This window comes from Trypanosoma equiperdum (genome assembly GCF_001457755.1).
Source record: "Trypanosoma equiperdum strain OVI genome assembly, contig: ctg_878, whole genome shotgun sequence".
In the NCBI taxonomy this organism is placed as follows: Eukaryota; Euglenozoa; class Kinetoplastea; order Trypanosomatida; family Trypanosomatidae; genus Trypanosoma; species Trypanosoma equiperdum.
The window spans coordinates 1-20,378 of NW_027124840.1; the positions used below are offsets into that span (position 1 = coordinate 1).

Consider the following 20,378-nt stretch of genomic DNA (forward strand, 5'->3'; position numbering starts at 1 on the left):
GCAATCATCGGTTTCATTGCAGTCACCTGTGATGTTACAATCATCGGCGTAACCCGTAGCGTTCTTGTAGTCGAAGAAGAAATCATCATGTACGGCATCAGCAGGGGGTGTGGCTACCTCAGCATTTGATTCTTCAAAGATTGGACCTGCCTCGTTAGCCATGCCAGGCACACACGCGGTGCTGGTGAATAAGACGGTCATAAACAAAGGAATGTAGTATTTGGCGGACATTGCCCTGTTTAAGAATAGCGTTAACTTGTGTCGCGAAAGCTCCTTGGGATGAGGAGGTAGGGGAAAGGAGAGATTTAGAACATTGGAGAGGACGCAAAGTGAATTCGGGCTTCAAGAGGCGCAGGATGGAAAAAAGAGTCAGAACATCGAGCGACAGCATGGTGGTGAAATCTTTCAAACAAACTCACCCTTTTAAGGCACATACCTTATCCGTTTCTTCCCCCACCGTTGAGGCCACTGAAGCTTCTCCGCACTGCCACACTTGCAACAAAGGTGCCGTACACAAAACAAGTTGAAGGGAGAATTGACCGTGGACCACAAAAAATGTCTGAGAATTCCAATCGATGTGGCTCACGTCGAACCCCAACACCGGAAGAAACGATCCCCAAAGAGAAGCCTAGCAGGCAAAGTCTTTTTATCAACCCCCATCCGGCCAGCTCTTCAATCAGTCTGAGAATATGAGGTATATTTATCTGCTGAGCATGCGACAGGAGGATTGTGGAAGCACCACGCGGTACTGACGCTTGACGAGTGTCACTTATTTCGGCTGTCCAGCACAAGCGTCACTGGGCCATCGTTGGTCATATTGATATTCATGTAGGATTGGAATCGCCCTGTCGATATTTTGTGAGCCGCATAGTCCCTGCAAAGAGCCTCACGCAAGTTGTTAAACAGTTCAGATGCTCTCTCTGGCTTCATTGCCAGGTGGAAGTCGGGTTTATTTCCCTTAAGTACGTGCATGAGAGTAAATTGTGACACGAGAAGAATTCCGCCGTCCACCTGCTTCACATTACGGTCCCACGTTTTCTGCCCATCCTCACTACGCCATATGCGAAGCGACAGCAGTTTGTGGGCAATGTAGTCCACATCGCTCATATCATCTTCGTGGTGTATGCCCACCAACGCCACAATTCCACGCCCAACACTACCAACAACCTCCTCACCAACCGTTACGGCACCCTCCAGAACACGCTGAACGACAACTCTCATACGTGACGCTTAAAACACGCCCCACATATACACTCCAATACACGTCCGCACATTTGAAAGGGGGAAAAAAGCAGAAGTGCACATTTCACACACGATTTAGTGGCAGGGAAGGAGGAAAAATAAAATCAACTACATACACATATAGCCATGTGAAACCCGTTTTAATATTGAGAATAATATCAACAATAATAATGGTAACAAATAGTAGTAGTGATGAAAATGGCCCCTCGCCGTCATGCATCGGCGAAACCTCTCATTGATATCCCAATGGGTTAACTCCCTTACCACCGGTGACGGAAAAGCAATTTCCCCACGCAAGTTTCAGACCAGCTGCAGACGAGGCCAACCCCTTCCTTAATCCTCAGTTCAATCAGTGAAATCAGTTCACCGTTGCGTACCAAACCAGTAGAATTAAGAATCGCCACTGACCAAAACACGCACACAAAAAACCCAAATGGTTTGAGCGGCCGGCAGTGAGTGAGCCAACAAGAGGTCTCTGTGGATAATGCAAGCGCGCGAAAACCACCAATCAGATTAAGAGGTTGCGCCCATACCGTCAGCTGGGCTCTACTCCGCCTCCCTCTATAGGTCCATAGTTGATAGTGTGGAAAGGGAATCTGTCACAGTGCCTCGGGTTTCCCGCAACACCAAACACGCACCTACGCTTAGGTGTAGTTGCGCTCAACCGCACCTCACACGGAACCGAAACGTGAGAAGAGGAACAGTCAACACATGATGGGGAATTTCCAAAGAAAACGGAGAGATCAGATACGGTAAATGCCCACAATAGCAACAGCAGCAATCAGGGATGAAGCCAATGGTGGTCCACGAGCTCCAAATCCTACGAAGCCTGCTGCTGTTCAAGCACGGCATGGAGCGTCTCAAAACCCTTCAGTTCGCGCAGTCGCTCCCGCTGCGACTCCACCGTGCAGCAACGGGACAATGCGATAGCAACGTTCTTCTGTGCTGCACGCGCATGGCACCACGGCGGTGTACCATTTTTTCCTTCATGCTCCAACGAAAACAGGGACGCCCGCACCTTACGAAGGCTCTCCAACAAAACATCGACGCCGCGAAGTGCCACGTAGTGCTCACATCCTGCAGGTGGAACAAAGGAACAAATAAGAGCAGCATTACCAACCGCCACCGCGTGTCGGTCTCCCCCCAGTTGGACGACACGCAGCAAAGCGCGAACCCGCTCGAGCTCCCATAAGCCTTCCACACTCGAGAGAAGCTTCTTTGAATAGAACCCCGCAAGCAACGTTGTGGTGTGCTCCACAACTTCCCATAGCGCAGACGGTTTAGCCTCCGAACCCTCGCTGTCCACTGCGAGTCCATCCCTTTTCGCTTCAGCTTCATATATCTCCACTGCGTCGCCTCCAAGTATGGAGAGCGCGGAATCGAGCATCGACCACAGCGTACCTTCATCCTTCAATATGGCATCACGGAGTGAGTCGTCGAAAGGAGAAAACTTTGAAAGAACCCCCGTCATTTTAGAACAAACGGTCGCTCTCTCCGTCGAGACTCCACCGGATTGGGCTCGGTCGCGCAGCACGTACCAAGCACAGAGTGCAAAGTGCATTTTGCCATTACCAGTTTCAACCATCGTGTCGCACCATTGCTTCACATAATCTCGCCGAGACTCCGCCTGCAGGAACAAATTGTACACAAGAGCAAATAACCCCTCTTCCGCCCGAGCTGACAAAGGGGCTGACGCACAAACCTTTGGGGGCGGCAGCATTTGAGCGAGAGCACACGTGAAACTGGACGTGGACATCGCTTTTGCGCACGTATGGTTTGTACATGACACACGGACGGCCAGTGACAGTCCTACTTCCTTCAGCAGCGTGGGCCCTGCCGTGAGAGCTGCGTCAACCACACGCACGCCAATTTTTTCTAGCGTCGGTGTCATTGCTTTTGCGACGACCTCTACTTTTAGGAGCGCCTCTAGAAGCCCACAAAGAAAGTAGAGTGGCTGCGGAGCAGGACGACCCCCTCTCAACACACTTTCCGATATTTTCTCCATTACTGGACCACAAGGAGTGTGAACTTCATTGGGAAAGCGCGTGGCTAAGCCTTCCAGAGCCTGGAGCAACCCAGACACAAGCGATAAACAAGTCTCTATATTTACCCCTCGAGCCGTTCCCTTGTCCATGCCTTCAACAGCTTCAAGTAAAACTGCCGTTAGGTTGTTTGCCATTTCGTGAACACTTGAAGGCTCCAACTCATCTGCACATGCCTCACTTCCAACCAAAACAAGAGACAAGAGTCGAAGGGAAGCAAACAAGACCATTCCCTCAGGCGACATGTCTTTGGCACCCGCGGCACAAACAACACCGAAACGTTCTTCTGCACTACCAGAAAGCAGACCGAGAATCAGCTCCGTCAACGAGTCCATTCCATCACGGAGAGCGAACAGGACCGCTGCGCCGAGATGAAAACACTGAACGACTTTCAGGCAGCGGCAGACGGCCTTCAAAACCCGTATCATACACTTCCTCTTACGACCTTGCTTTTCCGCAACATTTTCTCTGTTTTCCTCACTACTCGCCTCACTCACATTCGGTAACTCCTTCACGGCGGCAATGAGATCACATGTCGCATTAGACAGCTGTTCCGCGTCTCCTGAATAATGATGCTGGAAGGCAGCACAGCGTTCATGTTCACTCTTTATTCGCCGCAACCACTGAGCAAGATCCGCTGCCTCTTGATTTGAAACATCTTTCTGGAGCGCCGCTTCAGCATCTCGCAGCGCATCCAGCGGCCTGCGCAGATGTCTTAGCGCTGTGGCGCGCCGCAACAGAGCCTTCACATTCGTTGGCTCCTCGCGTAAAACATAGCTTGCGTCTTCCACAGCATCCAAGTAGCGTTTCAACTTCAGCTGAACAAGAGCGCGGTTGTTGTGCAGCGTAACCTGCAGTGACGCATCCACCACATTCAACCCAATGGCATTGGAGTACAATTTAAAGGCAGTTTCCCAATCAGAAGCTCTCACAGCCTTCGCCGCCTCCTCCTTCATTCGTAGTGCCTCATCCAAAGAGACCCTTTCCGCCCGGCTAAATAATGCTTCATCCTTATTACAGTTCTTGCCTTTACCCTTGCAAGTGGGACCATCGGTTTCTTTCAACAGTGTATCAATAAATTCATCGTTCTCAAAACGCGAGTAGTAACGCGGATCGTACCGCATTTTCACTTTATCACGCCTTTCCCGTGCCTCAGCCTCGCGGCGACGGGCTTCACGCTCCTCTCGCTTTCGTTCCGCTTCCATGGGATCCTCGTTGAGTATCTCTTGCACTGCGGCGGTAATGTCATCGATGCGGTCAAGCCAATTTTCCACCTCGTGTCGCGATGGTGCCTTGCAATCCAAATTAATTTCTGGCATTTCTATGTCGTATTTTTTTTTTAATGTTGTGAAGATTTTCTGTTCCTTTTCTTGTTTTTAAATCTCTCGTACGGATTGCCTTCAACACCGCCAAAAACACGGAAGAAAAAAACCGTAGCAACCTCTCTCCTATCTCTGTAACACTAACAATTACACACCATCATCATCACAATCATCATCACAACAACAACAACGATAATAATAATAATAGCAACAAAAAGCGCCATGTTCATGACCTAAACTGGACCTCTGGGATGATTCCCTTTATATTCCTCAAATACACAATTCCATTCCGCAGTATTACCGTTACTTAGCATTTCAATGCTATGATCTTCGAACACAGATACGCGCACAATTTCAGCAAATCGAGGGTCGAGTACATCACTATCAGTTATGTGTTGTGCTGATAATGTAACCCGCTGAGCGTTAGGTTGTATGTTTGCAGCACTGCCAGTAACGGGAGTTGCATTAGACATAATCCTTTTTCTTTCCTTTCTTTTTTGTATAACAAAAAGATTAGAATTTTCCCTTTTATACCTGTTTGTTTCTGTGCCTACTTCCTTCTTTCTTTAAATTATTATTATGATTATTGTCCCGTCGTACGACTCGTGCAGAAGCTTCTAAGTTCCCCCCACCTTTGGCACCAGGGTAAACAGGAAAACGTTTTTTTTTAAAAAAATAAGAAGAGGGATGGAAAATGTATCAAATCTTTAAAACTACAATTTTAAATTTTTAAAAAAAATGAAAAAAAAACAGCAGCCTAACATTGGAGCCACTATCTCCTTCCCCTTCACGCTGTATACAGGTTTTACAACACAACGTCCCCTCATTTTCTCCCGTCTTTCCTTTTCTAAAAAGAAAAAACAAAACAAGAGAAACAAAAAATTGTCTCTTTGCCGTTAGCCCTTTCCATCACAGAAATTACGTTAATAATGTTTTTCGCATCAATGCAAATACAAGTGAGGGAGAGAGAAGAATTCAGAATGGTAACAAATTTGCAACTGCTGCTCTCATTGAAGGAATCTTCCTTTCTCCTACCACATAACCCTACTTCCACACATGTTTTTTTTTCCCACATAATTTCCCTCGTAATTACCACTACATTTGAAAAATAAAAGCCCCTACCCAACTCCGCGCTCGCTTCAATGGGAAATGGCACATGGCGCTAAGTAAAATGTTAAGTTTTTTTCTGCTTTTTTTTCCCCCCCCACCCCTTCCATCTAACACCCATTCAAATGAGGGAAGTTGGACACATTTCAGCCCATTATGCTGAACGGAACCGTAACATTGCCGTTGCCACAAGAAAAAGAAGAGGAAGGAGAAAATAATCATCATTATTTTCCTTTTTCCCTTTCTAAAAACAATTAAAAAAAATGGAAAACAAATACAGCGGTACTGCGCTCAACTAGTTAAACATCATGTTGAGTACCTTCAGGATGTGTTGTAAACACTCGCCCACGCGTAAAACATCATAGGCTGAAGGAGAACTAAAAAGAAAAAAAAAGATAGGAAGGGAGGAAACTCAAGACCAAAGCAAAACAAAAATCTTTCTACACGTAGTCGCATACAAATCACACTTTTTAAGCACACAACAACAAAAAAAGGGCAAAAATAAGTCTTTTATACGTATGTTTGTCTATAGGCAGGACGAACATGCAATGAAGACCACAACTGGGATTAGCACCACAACTGGGATTAGCACCACAACTGTACACAACCAAGTGAATTCTCCATTTGGCTTAATTTTATCCTTCATCAGAATCATCCATATCATTCGACACTAAAGGTACAAGTAATGTAATGCGCATGACGGCATCCACAAGGCCACCAGGGGCTGCGAAGAGTCGCTCCATTGCGATACGGGACCTTTCATTAAATGCGCGAACGGCTGCCAGGATTCGCCTCCGGCTTCGTGGGGATTCGTCACGTCCTTCCTCGCTATCATCGGGAATTATATCATCACCATACAAAAGATCCGCAAAAGCCACTTCATCATAGTCGAAAACGTATTTCCGCATCAACTCCAACTCATCATCACTCAGCCGCTTGGCAACACTAGTGTTATACCGACACAAATCTCTTGGTGTGAGAAATGGTGTCCCATCAAGAAATGAGTTGAGTGAGCACCGAAACCGACGAGGCCTCGCTGACATGCGATGACGGTTCGGCTTCTCTGTTAGCAACGCACTACTCGCACGTATGGCACAAAATATCATTGATGGATCAAAACACCGCGAGCATCTTCTTGGCGCATTATTACGCATATGTTCGCGTATCCGCCGCAGCCATCTCTTCGTGTCAGCAATGCGCTGATCGATGTTTTCACTAAGAAGAAACCGAATAAAAGCTGATGCGTCGGTGCTTCTGGAAGGAGTGCCTCCTCTGGGGCTTCTGTAAGGGGAAGTGCTACGGCTATAAGTGGCGCGGGACATGACACGGCCCTGCGCAGCCGATACCTTTTGCTGTGAAACTAGTCTATTTGTTACTCCAAAACTACGATAACAAGAGACGCAAACAAAAAAACAAGAGAAAGAGGGAGGAAAAACACGAATAACAACAAAATAGTAAACGAATTTCCACGCATACACACACACACACACACGTATATATATATATATACGTGTATGCATATAGAATTTTATATACGCGCGCACAAATTTAATAGTTTCCTTCGTATGCTTAGCGGCACATCGTGCAGACATATAAAAAACAAAATAAAAACGAAGGGTAAAAACTGTCAGCAACGCATCTAAACAAGGCAAAGTATGCACCCTTTGGAGCCGCAAGCGTCAACAGTTAAGCTGAAAATGTTGTGGACATACCAACAGGATAATAGGCAAAAAAAAAAACCTCGCGCTCCTTGCAGGTTCATGTAAGGCAAAGAAACGTATGTGCGTCAGTAACGGCGTAGGCGTTGGTCCGACGCAAGACTAAAATATATATATATATACGATGGCAATGTGTGAAGAAATAAAAGCAAGAGGGGAAAGAACATAAGTTGACTTGTGAGGTGCAATCGTGCTCATACAAACACATATAAACAAACATGCGTGTTTGAACACGCCTACCCAAGTTGTAGAGTGCATCCACACAAAACAATGTTGTGCGTTGGCGTAATATCGCCTTCACCTGTGAAGAAAGTCGATAATAAGCCGCAGAGGTCCCTCAACATACGCCTGCAGGCAGCACTTCGTTTCCATCATTTGCATCCACTCTGCCTCACGCAACATTTCATCGAGTGTGACCCGAATAATGTCTTCAGCACTACCACCACCAACACAATACTGCCCAAGCGGGAAAGAACTCCCGGTGCCTGGAAGGCCCTCCAACGCCGCTTTCGCCCGCTGTATCACCTGCTTTAGCACTCGCCTATCATGTTCAGTTAATGGCGCTCGCCCTTTGTTGTCATGCGAGAGACAAGAAGGACGGACACCAACCCAGCGAATGGGAAGAAGCGCAGCCACAACGGATGTCGACAATTCGGGGACACGTTCCGCTGGCTGACATCGCCGGCCGCGGTTGATATCCTCCCCGAAAAGTCCCATGAAAGTAAGGGCAATGCGCAATCCATGAGGGTCCCCATCAACAAGAACAAGAATCGGCAGCTCAGGTAACTCACGATGAAGGCTGCGAAGAAAAAGACGGGAGGCTCGGCACGGATAGCCCTTACTGCACAAGTAAGCACATCGGTCTGAAATAGATTCACTCCCCAGTGCGCTCTTAACATCCGCAAGGGTGTGCAGCGTGCTTTCCTTTTCCACTACAACAAGTGCAGCTGTGACACCATTGCCACGACCCGCTCCTGCAGCCCTGAAGTTGTGCGCATGTAAACCAAGTGTTGTGCTGACAAGTACACCGGAAATGTGATGTTTGGCATTGACCTCCACAGAAGGCACTTTGGCACTGGGAACGCACGTCGGCAACTCCTGTGCACCACCCGACACTAATGAGGTCGAGGTTGCGGAAACTGTAGGAATGTCAAATGCAAGGTTTCCAAGAAGAATGCTCTTCCCACTCGCTCCAATACGAAGGTCCTCACGGGTGTAGCGACGGCGCTCACCGGCAGATGATGCTGGTGGAAGCGGGCAAACACAACTCATCCATCGACAGAGTCGCTCAATGCTGCAGTGGGTGTCGCGCTGTCCGTTTGGAAACAGTTCTGTATTGCGGTAGTACACATCCCGTTCAGTGCACAGTAAACCCTCCTGAACCATATTAACGACGCAACAAAGCACATGCAAAGCCTGGGCATCATACCGCAATAGTTCTGAGCACCTCCCTCTTAATGTTTGCATCTCATCACCCACCGCAGTACCATGGGGGAGTAAAGGCACCTGCTGCCCCTGCACAATGAGACTGAGGAAGTGAAAACTGTGCTTTTGTGAAGTCCTCGCGCGCGCACCAGTGGGAGGTGGAGAAAATAGAGAAGTGAGATACGCCCGAGTGATGGCCTCCGCCGCGTTCATCACCTCCTTGTCACTGAGCATATGGGGAATCTGCTGAGGAACTCTCGTGAGGATAGTGGCAAATAATTACAACACCAGCGATATGTACTATCTTTGCAACGGCCAGAAATGTGTATACACCCATATAAACAGTGAAAGGGAAGATAGCGGTGAACAACAACAACCAAAATCATTCATTGAAACCGGGGGAAAGCACAAGGAATGAAAAAGGGAATGAATGGGCATTGACAAATGGTGAGAGCTGCAGCCCCCTCAGATGAATAACAATATTAATGAAGAAGGAGCATGTGTGAAAACAAAAGAAAAAAAAAGAAGAACAGCACCCGTAGTATTTGTAATCCGGTACATAAAGAAATGCGCGCACGTAAATAAACAAGTGTATGAACACTTACACTGAAGTTTGAATATCAAAACGTCGTGCTCGCTGGGCAGACAACTTGATTAATTTGAAACCGTGAAGAATTCAAGCACTTCACAGAAACAACCCGAGAATCCCATTCGTATTAGACATCTTTCCTTCCTTTAGTCTGAGTCTCTTTGCTAGTTGCGCCCATTCCCCCTTTACGAATGGAAGGATGGCATATAAAACGAATTCTACTATTGACTTCCTTTTTTAAAAATTTCTTTCTCACTTTTTTCTACCACTTATCTTTCTTCTACTTGATAATCTGAACGGTTGTACAGGAAACCACGCACCACCTAGGTAGTACACATGTAATGTTTGGTAATTCTAACATAGAGGGAGGGTGGAAAGCTCAAAAACAAAAAAATGGTCGAAATAATACCAACGGCAATTATTATCCCCCCTCCGTGATAGTTTCTTTTTTTTTTATTCCTTCGGCTTCCCGTTGGAAAGACCGGAAGAAAGGGGGGGAATCCTCTGAGCCTTTGTTCGAGCGGAATTTGACATCCTCAACATGTCGTATCTCAATTAACATATGTTTTGCTTACTTTTCTCCTTATTCCTCTGCTCCGCCTTGTTCCGTCCGGATGTTCGCGGTCGGCGACAATTCTATCTCGTGTCTGCCGGCCTACTTCTGCTGAGGAAAAGGAAGAGGAATGTGGAGGGAAAGAAACAGCCTCCACTACTGTAAACTACATCTGGTGTATCATCGCAAGGGCAACGCGAAATTCTTCGTATGTCATGCGGCCGTTACCACGTCGCCTCATTCCTTCGAACATCTTTGACATCTTGCCCTTGGACGGAGGCTGTCCAAAGAAATCCAACATCTTGATGTCTCTTTCGAAGGCTTCCCCATCGATGGTACTGCGCAAAATGTCGCATATTGAGCTGCGGTTGCCTGCAGACGATGCGGCAACGCGGGACAAGAGGGAACTGACGTAGCCCTGCTTCCGCAGCTCCTCTTTACACTCGAGTTTGCCGCCATAATGAACCCACAGACGTGGCACATCTTCCGCGGACGCGTGCAGAAGACTCTCCCACAACCATCCCTTTAGTGCTGCCTCATCCGAATTTCTGGCGGGATTACCAAAGTAATGCTGTGGGTCGCACACCCAATCATCTTCCCTCGATTTCGGTCTTTCGCACTCCACATCGGGCCCATTTCCACTGACCTTTTCATCAAGTCCAATGTGTGCCGGTGCCAGGGGGACAAAAGTCCCTTCCCTCTCAGTAAGGACGTCAATAAACTGCTTGGTGTCGAGCCCATGCACGAAGCTAAACATGTGACCAGTGTAGTATCCATCGTTTAACTCGTGTCGCTTACTACCTGTGTAACGAACTAGCGGGTTCTCCGCCCACTCTGACAAGTCGGTGGGGTCATGATCAACGTGACATAACGCACGAACAAGTGGGTCAGGCGCAAAATCTCCCGTGCCGCACCACAGATCGCGCTCCTTGTACGCTTGCAACGGCCCTTCACTCGCTAACACGACGTTATCGATACGGTTGGGTCTTACTGGAAGGTCATAATCCTCCCAATCAGAGAAGAGTTCACCGCGGAAAGAAGTGGGAACCGCTCTCTCGGGGTCAGGGTCACCAATGACATCGTGCAGAAACTTTTTCCAACTGCAGTCCCGCTGGTCCCAGCTCACTATATAACAGTGGACGTCATTGACGCCAGGCTCGCTCTCGATCATGCGTTCGCATTCAAAAGGAATAGCGGCGTTGACAACGTAAACATCTTCTGCATGGAACTTCGTTATTTCCATATCGTAGGCAAGATGGACATGCTGCTGTTGCGGGAGGGACCACTTAACGTAGAGTTGCGAGGGTGTCAACGAGAAGCGGATGAGGGCCTCACGGGCGCCAACAACACGTTGCGACTTCGCGGCCTCTTTCCATTCCTCACCGAACGCGTCGTAGAAATCGTCCTCTCCACCAGGTGTCACATCCAAATAGCCATTGGTACACGTTGTTGCGTAGAGCATGGGGGAGGAAAACTGTTTTTCGATAAGTGTCGGGGTCGTTCTCTTGCGAACCTCCCGCTTTATCCGTATACCGTTTTCATTGAGAACCCTCTCCAATAGACCCATCACCTTCACGTTGCCTGCTGCATGAGGTTTCAAAATGATCATAGCGGTATTCCTGTAGAGCAATGAGGGGCCCGTCTCCGCCGGCTGCGGGGCCCTTGAAGAAACTGTCATGGGCCCTTCGGCTTCCTCCCCTAGTGTGGAATGTCGCTCCTGCGTTGGCGTGCTAGCGGTGCCATCACGTCCTCCGTCATGAGCACACTCATTAGCGGGGAGTCGCGCCGCTCCAGTTGGATCAACCTCCTCCTCCTCGCGCTTCAACTCCTCCGACAACGCGGTCATCATAAACATGACACGGGAGGTGTCACATTGGCCAAGATGTTCGAATATGCTCATCTTGATTCCTCCGGACAACACCTCAGGGTTTTCGACCCATGTTTGTAGCACACACTCGAGCACTCCTTTCCGCAAAAGCAAAGAACCAAGATAATCTTCTTGAACGGAGTACTTCACACACTTCGTACGCTCTCTAATCGCCTGGATGGCACCTTGACTAACGTGCAGACCGTTACGCAGCTCATCTGGTGGTTCAGTTATCCCGTAATCTCTCCATCTGCGATTCAGTTGTCCCCGAATGCTCGTTGGCACAGCATCCGCTGGGGACTCGCTCCCAACAACCTCCTCTAAGAATGTGGGCCAGTCCATCTCACGGGGCTCCCACGACACGACATACCAGTGATGCATCGCCTCAGATGATTCGAGGAAGCATTTCAACCCCGGCATGAGGCCATTTACGACAAACACGCCATCAAACGGCAACTCAAAAATTTCAAGGCCTGGGCGAACCATCAACCGCCTTGATGCCGCCGTACACTTATAGAAGAGTTGAACAGGTGTAATGTTACTTAGCGCAACCAGCGCCTCGTACGCGTTTACCAGTACGCCGCCCTCAAGCAGGTTGCACCAACTAACCCCAAAACTCAGCTGCACTCTGTCCCTTTCCTTCCGTGACAATTTAATAGTTGAAACATCGCAGTCCGCGTACTTCAGCTCAACAGCGTAAAGGTGCTGAACAAAATCGCGCTCACGTAAGGTGGCAGCGCTCACATCACCTTCCTCGTCAATCCGCACCCTCGCGCGCGCAAAGACCGTCTCAACCGTCAAAGCAAAGCCACGGCACAGGGAGCCGGTCTTCATCAACACAAAAGCAGAGTTACGCGGCGCCTCGGAAAGATGTGCAAAATTCTCCGACTGGAGAAGTTGTAATGCCTCCTTGCTGTTCATCCTGCGCGCCATATCGAATAGGAATCGGCCGTCGCCACAGGGGGTACGTGGGTTTGTTAGACACCTTCTCATTACGTATGGTGTGATAGACAGTTCATCCATTCCAAAACGACACACCGCGTCACGTTTGATTCCCAACGAAAGCCACATTTGTTTCAAACGCATCGCCTCCAGAGGACTCGCGGATGCCATCACCGCACCTTCAAACGAGTCCGGTGGCCGCCGTAGCCCGGCAGCCTTCCACTCCTCACATAGGACCTGCTGCAAGCTTCCCGGTCTGGCTTCCTTAAGGTAAGGATCCCCAATGATGTAATCCATAAAATGAGCGTAATCCATGTCGCTGCTATTCCACGATACTGTCAAAAAATATTTCATGTTGGCCTCACCGCAAAACGTTTCCACAGTGTGAAGGGCAAACCCGTTAACAACATAAACGTCATGGTCGGGCATCTTACCGACGAAACAGTTTGGGGCTATGCGCGCCAGAGGTTCACACATCAGCCACCTATCCCTTAGGTATGCCGCCGAGTAGTCAAACTCCACAGCTGCGTCCACAGCGTTGAACACCTTTCGCGGGTCCCACATCGTTCCAAAAGTGCTGAGGAAAAGGGACAGGGCCTCCGAGTCGAGTGCATACTGGTAGGGAGATTGTCTGACTGCGTATTTGAATACGCCGTCCTGGACGGCGTGAGCCACGCTGCTTAGATCCTGATTTCCACCAACCATGCTTCCACTTCCGTCGATCCGTATGTTATAGTGGCGCAGAAAATCGGCGATATAGTTAATCACACGATCACTTGCTTCCGATGAAGTGCAGGCGGGATTGACCACAATGAAGGCGTAGTTCCGCTTCAAGTTTCCCTCTTCATCCTTCAGGGTTGACGAGGTGTCCCCTTCGGGGCAGAGAGGCTTCCCTTCCGCCCGCAGCACGCCTTTACATCCGTCAACACACTCTTTTCCAGTGTCCCTTTTCACCTTGTACTCGTGGCTGGACGAGAGCTCGGGGGGAACCGGCACAAATCTTGGTGCCTGGGGTGAAACGATGTGCATTCCACCAGACGACTGCAGCCCGATTAGTTGCGCTATCAGAAGTGGGTTCTCCGTGCATAACTTGTCGAACGCATCGCCCATGGACTCCAATGGCTCCTCTCTGTGTCGCACAAGGGGGTTCTCAAGTATCTTACGAAGATACCCGGGGTCTACGCCACCCATAACCAGTAACCGTCCGAAAACATCCTGTTCCAAGCTTACCCCAAGCCAAGAGACACGATCTGCAAGCCCCTCAACAGGCGTGGCAGAGGCGCAAAAACCGTTGTCAATACCGTCTGGCTGCCGTTGCAGACCGAGCTCCACCCAAGATTTGTACAGTGTGTGGCGAAGAGATGATTCCTCAGCCTTTTCTGGCACATCTGTACCGATCACGTACCGGTGGAAATCCCCCCACGTCATTATCTCGCTATCCCATGACACAACGTACCAAGAAACGTGGGAGCCAGCGTACATTCGCGAACGCAAATAAGGATAGAACCCATTGACAACATAAAGCCCCTCCCTCTCTAAGTAAGCAATGTAAAGGGAAGGAGCCAAGCACACCTTACGTGGTGCCTCATCCCAATCCTTTAGCAACTGCAAAACGCCAATCCTATCCACCGCCTGCGCTGCATTGATAACCAAATGAAGGTTCATCGCGGTATTCCACGTGATACCGAAGGTAGCATCAAACTCTGCCATCTGTTTTGTGCTGATGGGAATCTCGTGCACTGCGCGTGTCATGGCGTTGCGATAGAGGGTGCACTGCTTGCGGTCGGCAAGTTCCTTATCAAAGACTTCCGCCATGGGTACGCGACCCGAAGAAATTACCTCAATACGGTGTTGCAACAGTGCTTTTGGGATCCACGCTTCCACATGCTTTGTGCATGCGTGCGGTTTGACCCACAGAAATGCGTAATTCATTTTCAAACCGCGCAAAAAACGTGAAGTAATAACCTTCATGCGACGAACCACTTCAGAACTCTGTACGTGATACGAAAGATCAGACCTTGTGTATTGTGGCAGAAAACATCCGGTTGCGCTCCAGTTCTTCCTTGATGTCCATGACTTCGGAGGTGGAGACGACGTATCATCAATATTCTTGATCGCCTTTACCCCTTCCTCCTCCTCTTCATCATCCTCATCTTGCGGGTTGCGTTCACCATCTATGTACGTCGTAAGCATTGAAAGCGGCACACCTTCCAGTAGGAGGCGCTGTACAAAGTGGTCCTCCGGTAACTGAACGTCCAGCCAAATTTCTCGATCAACGGTACCCTCCAAAGGACCTTGCGAAACTGAAACGGCAGCAGACCAACGCGAGGCTGGCTTGAATGGCAACCCGAAACCCTTCCACTCATCCGCAAACGTGCGCTGCAAGCTTCCCTCCGTTGCTTTGTAGGGAATACAGTCGTCACTGAAACCAACCAAGCGCTCAGAGAGGTCGTGCCAAGTCCAAACATCCTCCTTCCACTCCACATCAAAGACGTGAGTCACGCTCCCAGGTTTTCCATGGGTCTCCCGAACAAAGGGAACAAAACCATTTAGCACGTATATTTCGTGGTCGGTTAGGTGAACCACCCAGCAGTTTGAGTGAAGCTGCACCGGTTGTACTGACTCCCACAGATGAAGGAGCTCCGTTGGTGTTAAACCCAGTACCTCGCAAGCAGAGGTTGCGCCCATCAACTGTCCACTGATAACACAACCCTCCCACGTATATCCGAATTGTGCATGAAACTGCTTTTTGATCGATGAACTGACGTTTCCGCACATATCATCTTTTTTGAAGTCAGCCCAGTGCGCCAGCTTAAGGAATTCATTGCTGCCGAGGTACCGTTTCTCGACGCTTCTGCTCAATAATGTTAGCTCCCGCACCACCGCTACATCAGCGGCAGCAAAACAATTCCTCACAGTTTCTATAGTCCACTCGTTGACGGCAAAGGGCCTCAGTACTACCACTGCTCGGTTGACCGATCGTTCGTTGTACTCTGCAAGAACATGCTGCTCTGCCTCGCACATAAGGTCCACGACTTCAGAAGTTTGTAAGTTCTCTAGAAGGTCAAAAACATGACCGGATCGCACCCCATCGGCCATTACAACCGCCGGATTCGACCGCCAGCCGTACAGCAGCGCACCTGTCAACCCACGCTCTTGCAGCCGTAGTGTGAGTGGATCGTGTGTGAGTGGTGATCCGATCCACAGGTAGCGCTCCAGCACTGCCTCCAGCGGACCCGCCGAGGCGTGGACCCCGTTGTTTGTTGTTGTGGGAATGCCCTGCAGCCCCAGTTCGCGCCAGCGGTTTTGTATCAACCCGCGCAAACTGGTTGGCGGTGCTTTGGCGGGGTTCGTACACCCAACCAGCTCCTCACGGAAGCTCCTCCAAGTCAGATGTTCTTCGAGCCATGAAACCACGTAGCACGTTACCTTCGCATCCTTCCGCTCATAGCTGTCCCGAATGTATGGAAAGAAGCCGTTAATCACAAAAGCATTCTCCTCAGAGAGGCGCGCAACGTACGCTCCAGGGGCAACCTTCAACACATCAGTGCATGAGCACCACATCTCGTACAACTCGGTGGAGGATATATCCCCAAGGATGCGCAAGGCAGAATCAGCATTCCACACCCGTCCACTCCGAACCAACTCCTTCCAGGACATGCCAAACCGCTCCTGGAATTCTTGCATTGTTTTGGGGCTCAACTCGATCAAATCGGGTGTTAAAACAGCGGCGTACTTCGCAATGGTTCCGTAATGCTGCTCCATCACGTGCCTCGACGCTATTTCGCTTCCAGAGATATGGTGTTGAGACAAGATTTGTACGCCCTTAACCTGTGTGAGTCGTTCCTCCACCAGCGCTCGGGTTTCGGGGGTGTTGGCGTGGGGTTTCACAAACAGCAGGGCCCTGTTGCGTACCTCGTCTGGATCTTCATCGTTTAGTACAATAGTCCAATCAGCTATGCGTGAAGGTGAAATCGGAGTATCAGCTTGATTCTTCCGTTCACTTAGGCACTTTTGTCTCTCATCAGCATAAACAGCGGCCACTAGACAGGTAGCCTCACTACTCTGCATGTCTTCTGTAATCTCAAATACAGAGCGACACGCGCCCTTGTAGCTGATGGGGGGATTTTTCATCAGTCCCTCAACAAAACCTCGCCCAACACCCTCTTGCAGCAGCTGCCGCCCAAAGTCATCTTCGTTGATACCACGATGCATCCACACAGAGCGGAGCGCAAGTGCCTCAATGGGCCCATTGGCATATATCAGGCCGTTGTCCGCAATGCTTGGTTGTTCACTGAGCCCGTATTCCTCCCAGTTCTCGTACATCAATCGGCGGAGGGACGTTGAGTCGGCTTCGCTGGGGTCCGCCGCGCCGATCACCTCTAAACAAAACCGTTTCCACGAGTACCGCGCCTCGGGCCATGAAAGGACGAAGAAACAAATCTTACTAGTGGGAGCGGTGAAGGAATTAAATAGCAGCGGGTAAAAGCCATTAATTACATATAGCCCTTCCTCTTTGAAATATGATACATAGAACCCGTACTCAAGCCGAACCCGCAATTTGGATGACCACCAACGGGCGTTTAATCCTTCCATAGTTGTATTGAGGGCTACCATAGCATCCTCGGGGGTCAGCACACGCCGTTCCTCCATCGCGACGGTCCAAGATTCACCAAACGCAGAGAAAAAAAGCATGGCAGACTCCTCTGAAGCGAATGTCCCCATTTCTAGAGAGGAGGACATGACACGCGCCGCAGTTGCGCTGTAATGTCGCTCCACATACGCGCCCCGGCTAACCTCCTGGCCTGTCAGTAGCTGCATGTCGTCCACGCGAATCCCATGGGAGTCAAAATGATCTCGTGCCTTCTCAATAAACGTATCCCTGCATGCACTGGGTTTAACTAGTACGAATGATGTATTCATCGGTGGTAATACGTCTTGAAAAAGTCTTTGTTACCTTGCTTCTTCTTGTGTATTCTGAAAGGAAGTGCAAAGGTGGTATATGATTTAGGCGGAACAACCAACAAGACAAGTAAAAGGAACAGGCACAAACTGGAAGAAAACGAAAAGCGCAAAATCGGCAACAGAACAGGAACATCTAAATGCATTTCGTCAGGTAGCAGGTACATCCTGCGAAATAAAAAGAACGGATGCTATTGCTCGTAGACGGAAACTGCAAAACAAATGTATGATATAAAATATATCATACATTTATGCCGACTTTTTTTTTGGGGGGGAGGGTACAACGAGAAACCCAACAACAGTAAAAACTAAAAAAAAAAGTGAGAAAACTTTACGCTGAAGCGCATCTAAAGAGAGTATACGTGAAGAGTGAAAAGAAATGGATGCTTGCAGGAGCGTATGACCGAAACATACCAAGGAGGCAGGAACTTACGTGTACGTCTCAAAATGCGAACCTGCACACCGGAGAACGTATTTCCCCCAACCTCCCCAAACGCACTGAATGTTTGTCTGTTCGCCTTAGCTTGTTTTCTAACGAGGAAATCGGAGCGCCGCGTTATACTCATTTATGAGCGCTACGGCGTCGCCCGGAATAGCCAACATGGCAGTGTTTAACTGAACCAAATAAGCGGCCACCTGCATACCCTCCGCCACCCCTGACACAAGGCTCCGAATCTTTTCTACCTGCTGTTGGTGAAGGTGTATAGCGTTTTCATTTTCTAGAAGCGCACGCATAAGCGTTGCCACGTCATGGCCATGAAACACGCACTCACCCCTGTGGCAACTCTCCCCATAAGTTAGCGGAATGGTTCGTCCAGCGTTGCGGTCGACAAACATGCTAAAATCCACTAATTTTTCCCAGTGCACTGGAATTAGCAATGCCGAGGTCATGTCCTGAGCACCGCCACCATCAGGTAGAGCAAAGAAAATGTGGTTCAATCCGTAGAGATTACCGTGCACCGTGCGTCTCGCAACAAGGTCCAACAGCATCTTGAGTATTAGCTTCATACACGTAGGAAACGAGCAAGGCGACAGGGGAAGAAGAGAGAGCGGAACGCTGCGGTACCCTTTAGCCAGTGTAATGACGGTCAGCCCCCCATCAGAGTAGCGGTAGCCGGCAACATGCACAGCGGATGTACTGCCAGTGACATACGATAATCCAAGTGCCGCACGATGTGCCTCATTTACTCCCTCTTGCACTGCTCTTACGCTCCAGCGGTAAATAAGAGCCTGCGGAGGTGAGCCCATGGCAGAAGAACAAGAAGGGATAACTGAGGGCACGCCCTGCGTTGGACCCTCCGTCATTTCCTGCGCCTCGTACACATCAGCAGAGGCATGGTGGCACACGATACGGTAAAAACGGCCTTCCAGAACCAAAACTTTGCCAGGCGATACCTGCGGTGCGGACGCATCACTTGTGTAAAATTCGCCACCTGAGCAGAACGCCTCAACGTTTGCGTTAACAAACGACAAAACGCTAGCAGCGGGGATGGTTTGGCTTTGAGCTCCATAAACCTTAGTAGGTATAGTGACGGGATGATGAACAGTGGACTGCGGCGTCGGTCCGCACTTGGGTGGGAAAAGCTGCTTTGTCGTGCGAAACTCCGACAACCCCTCTCCTGCGCGTTGCGATGCGGACCCATCCGCAGGACATTCAGGAGACGTTTTGGCGTGGAGCACCGAACTACTTGACGTTACGCCCTCCCCTCCTAGTCTATCGTTGACGGCACCTTGCCACTCCAAAGGAGACGCTGTGCTGCTTCGCAGAGGTGGCGCCGCCGAGGCTAATTGGCTCGTTTGGTTCTCGGACGACTGCCCAAGATCTTCACCAGTAGAGAGCAGCACTGGAAACGCGGAATGACGACCATCTGATATCACCTCTGATTGAAATAGTAATTGATCCCGTGGTTGTTGCCGCGGCTGCCCGACAACACCTTCTGACCATGGAAAGGGGTTCACGCATGGATTCGCTCTCCTATCAGGGTAAGTGGAAAATTGAGACATCGGAACCGTGCCAGCCGCTGCCGCCGCTGGTGTTAGCGTGTACGACTCCGATGGGGCGACCAAGCTGGAAAACCGCTGAGTTGATGCAGACACCTCAAAGTTACTTTCTGTGTCATTCATTGGGGGCAAGTTGACATATGGTGTTGGTCGGTACACGGAGTCCCTGCCCTCGTGGTCCTGTTCCTCCACGTGGCCCACTGGGCGGGTCACAGAAGCGTGGTTTCTCTCATTACTAACACCAGTACCCGAAGCGAGACGCACAGCAGAGTTTCGTGTGGCATCCCCTCGTCCCTCCACACGGAGGAGTTCGTGTTGCACCTCCGACTCGATTATTTGGTAGAGTACACACAGTTCACGACCACAGTTATCACGCACTGGAAACTGGGAACGAAACACTACATTGGGGTCTCGTGAAGTGAGCAGGCCATTCCTTCTCTTGGCATCATCCGTCTGGCATCGCAAACCCTCCACAGAGGTGGCATCTTCATCCTCTTTCATGTAATCGAGCAATGACATGCGCCTGATGTAAGTCCTGTCAAACCCGTAGTAGGCCTTGTAGGGTGAATACGCATTGACTTCTTCCATATTTCCCCCTCACAACTACA

At 49.6% G+C, this 20,378-nt stretch overlaps 6 protein-coding genes across 6 annotated transcripts; all 6 read right to left on the reverse strand.

Moving 5' to 3' along the window:
• Window positions 1-765: 765 nt before the first annotated feature.
• On the reverse strand, window positions 766-1,221 carry TEOVI_000416300 (D-tyrosyl-tRNA deacylase, putative; the record flags this gene model as incomplete). The annotated part of the gene is made up of 1 exon (XM_067226961.1): window positions 766-1,221. One exon carries the CDS (start codon window positions 1,219-1,221, stop codon window positions 766-768), a length of 456 nt encoding a protein of 151 aa, XP_067083062.1.
• Window positions 1,222-2,062: 841 nt separating this feature from the next.
• TEOVI_000416400 (TPR repeat, putative) lies at window positions 2,063-4,603 on the reverse strand (the record flags this gene model as incomplete). Its single annotated transcript, XM_067226962.1, has 1 exon — window positions 2,063-4,603. The coding sequence occupies one exon, from the start codon at window positions 4,601-4,603 to the stop codon at window positions 2,063-2,065; it is 2,541 nt and encodes an 846-aa protein (XP_067083063.1).
• A 1,745-nt stretch (window positions 4,604-6,348) lies between these two features.
• Window positions 6,349-7,035, reverse strand: TEOVI_000416500 (uncharacterized protein; the record flags this gene model as incomplete). The annotated part of the gene is made up of 1 exon (XM_067226963.1): window positions 6,349-7,035. The coding sequence occupies one exon, from the start codon at window positions 7,033-7,035 to the stop codon at window positions 6,349-6,351; it is 687 nt and encodes a 228-aa protein (XP_067083064.1).
• A 693-nt stretch (window positions 7,036-7,728) lies between these two features.
• Window positions 7,729-9,090, reverse strand: TEOVI_000416600 (Type IIB DNA topoisomerase, putative; the record flags this gene model as incomplete). The annotated part of the gene is made up of 1 exon (XM_067226964.1): window positions 7,729-9,090. The coding sequence occupies one exon, from the start codon at window positions 9,088-9,090 to the stop codon at window positions 7,729-7,731; it is 1,362 nt and encodes a 453-aa protein (XP_067083065.1).
• Window positions 9,091-10,164: 1,074 nt separating this feature from the next.
• On the reverse strand, window positions 10,165-17,730 carry TEOVI_000416700 (Flagellar Member 1; the record flags this gene model as incomplete). The annotated part of the gene is made up of 1 exon (XM_067226965.1): window positions 10,165-17,730. One exon carries the CDS (start codon window positions 17,728-17,730, stop codon window positions 10,165-10,167), a length of 7,566 nt encoding a protein of 2,521 aa, XP_067083066.1.
• A 570-nt stretch (window positions 17,731-18,300) lies between these two features.
• Window positions 18,301-20,358, reverse strand: TEOVI_000416800 (kinetoplastid kinetochore protein 14; the record flags this gene model as incomplete). The annotated part of the gene is made up of 1 exon (XM_067226966.1): window positions 18,301-20,358. One exon carries the CDS (start codon window positions 20,356-20,358, stop codon window positions 18,301-18,303), a length of 2,058 nt encoding a protein of 685 aa, XP_067083067.1.
• Between the last annotated feature and the right edge of the window lie 20 nt (window positions 20,359-20,378).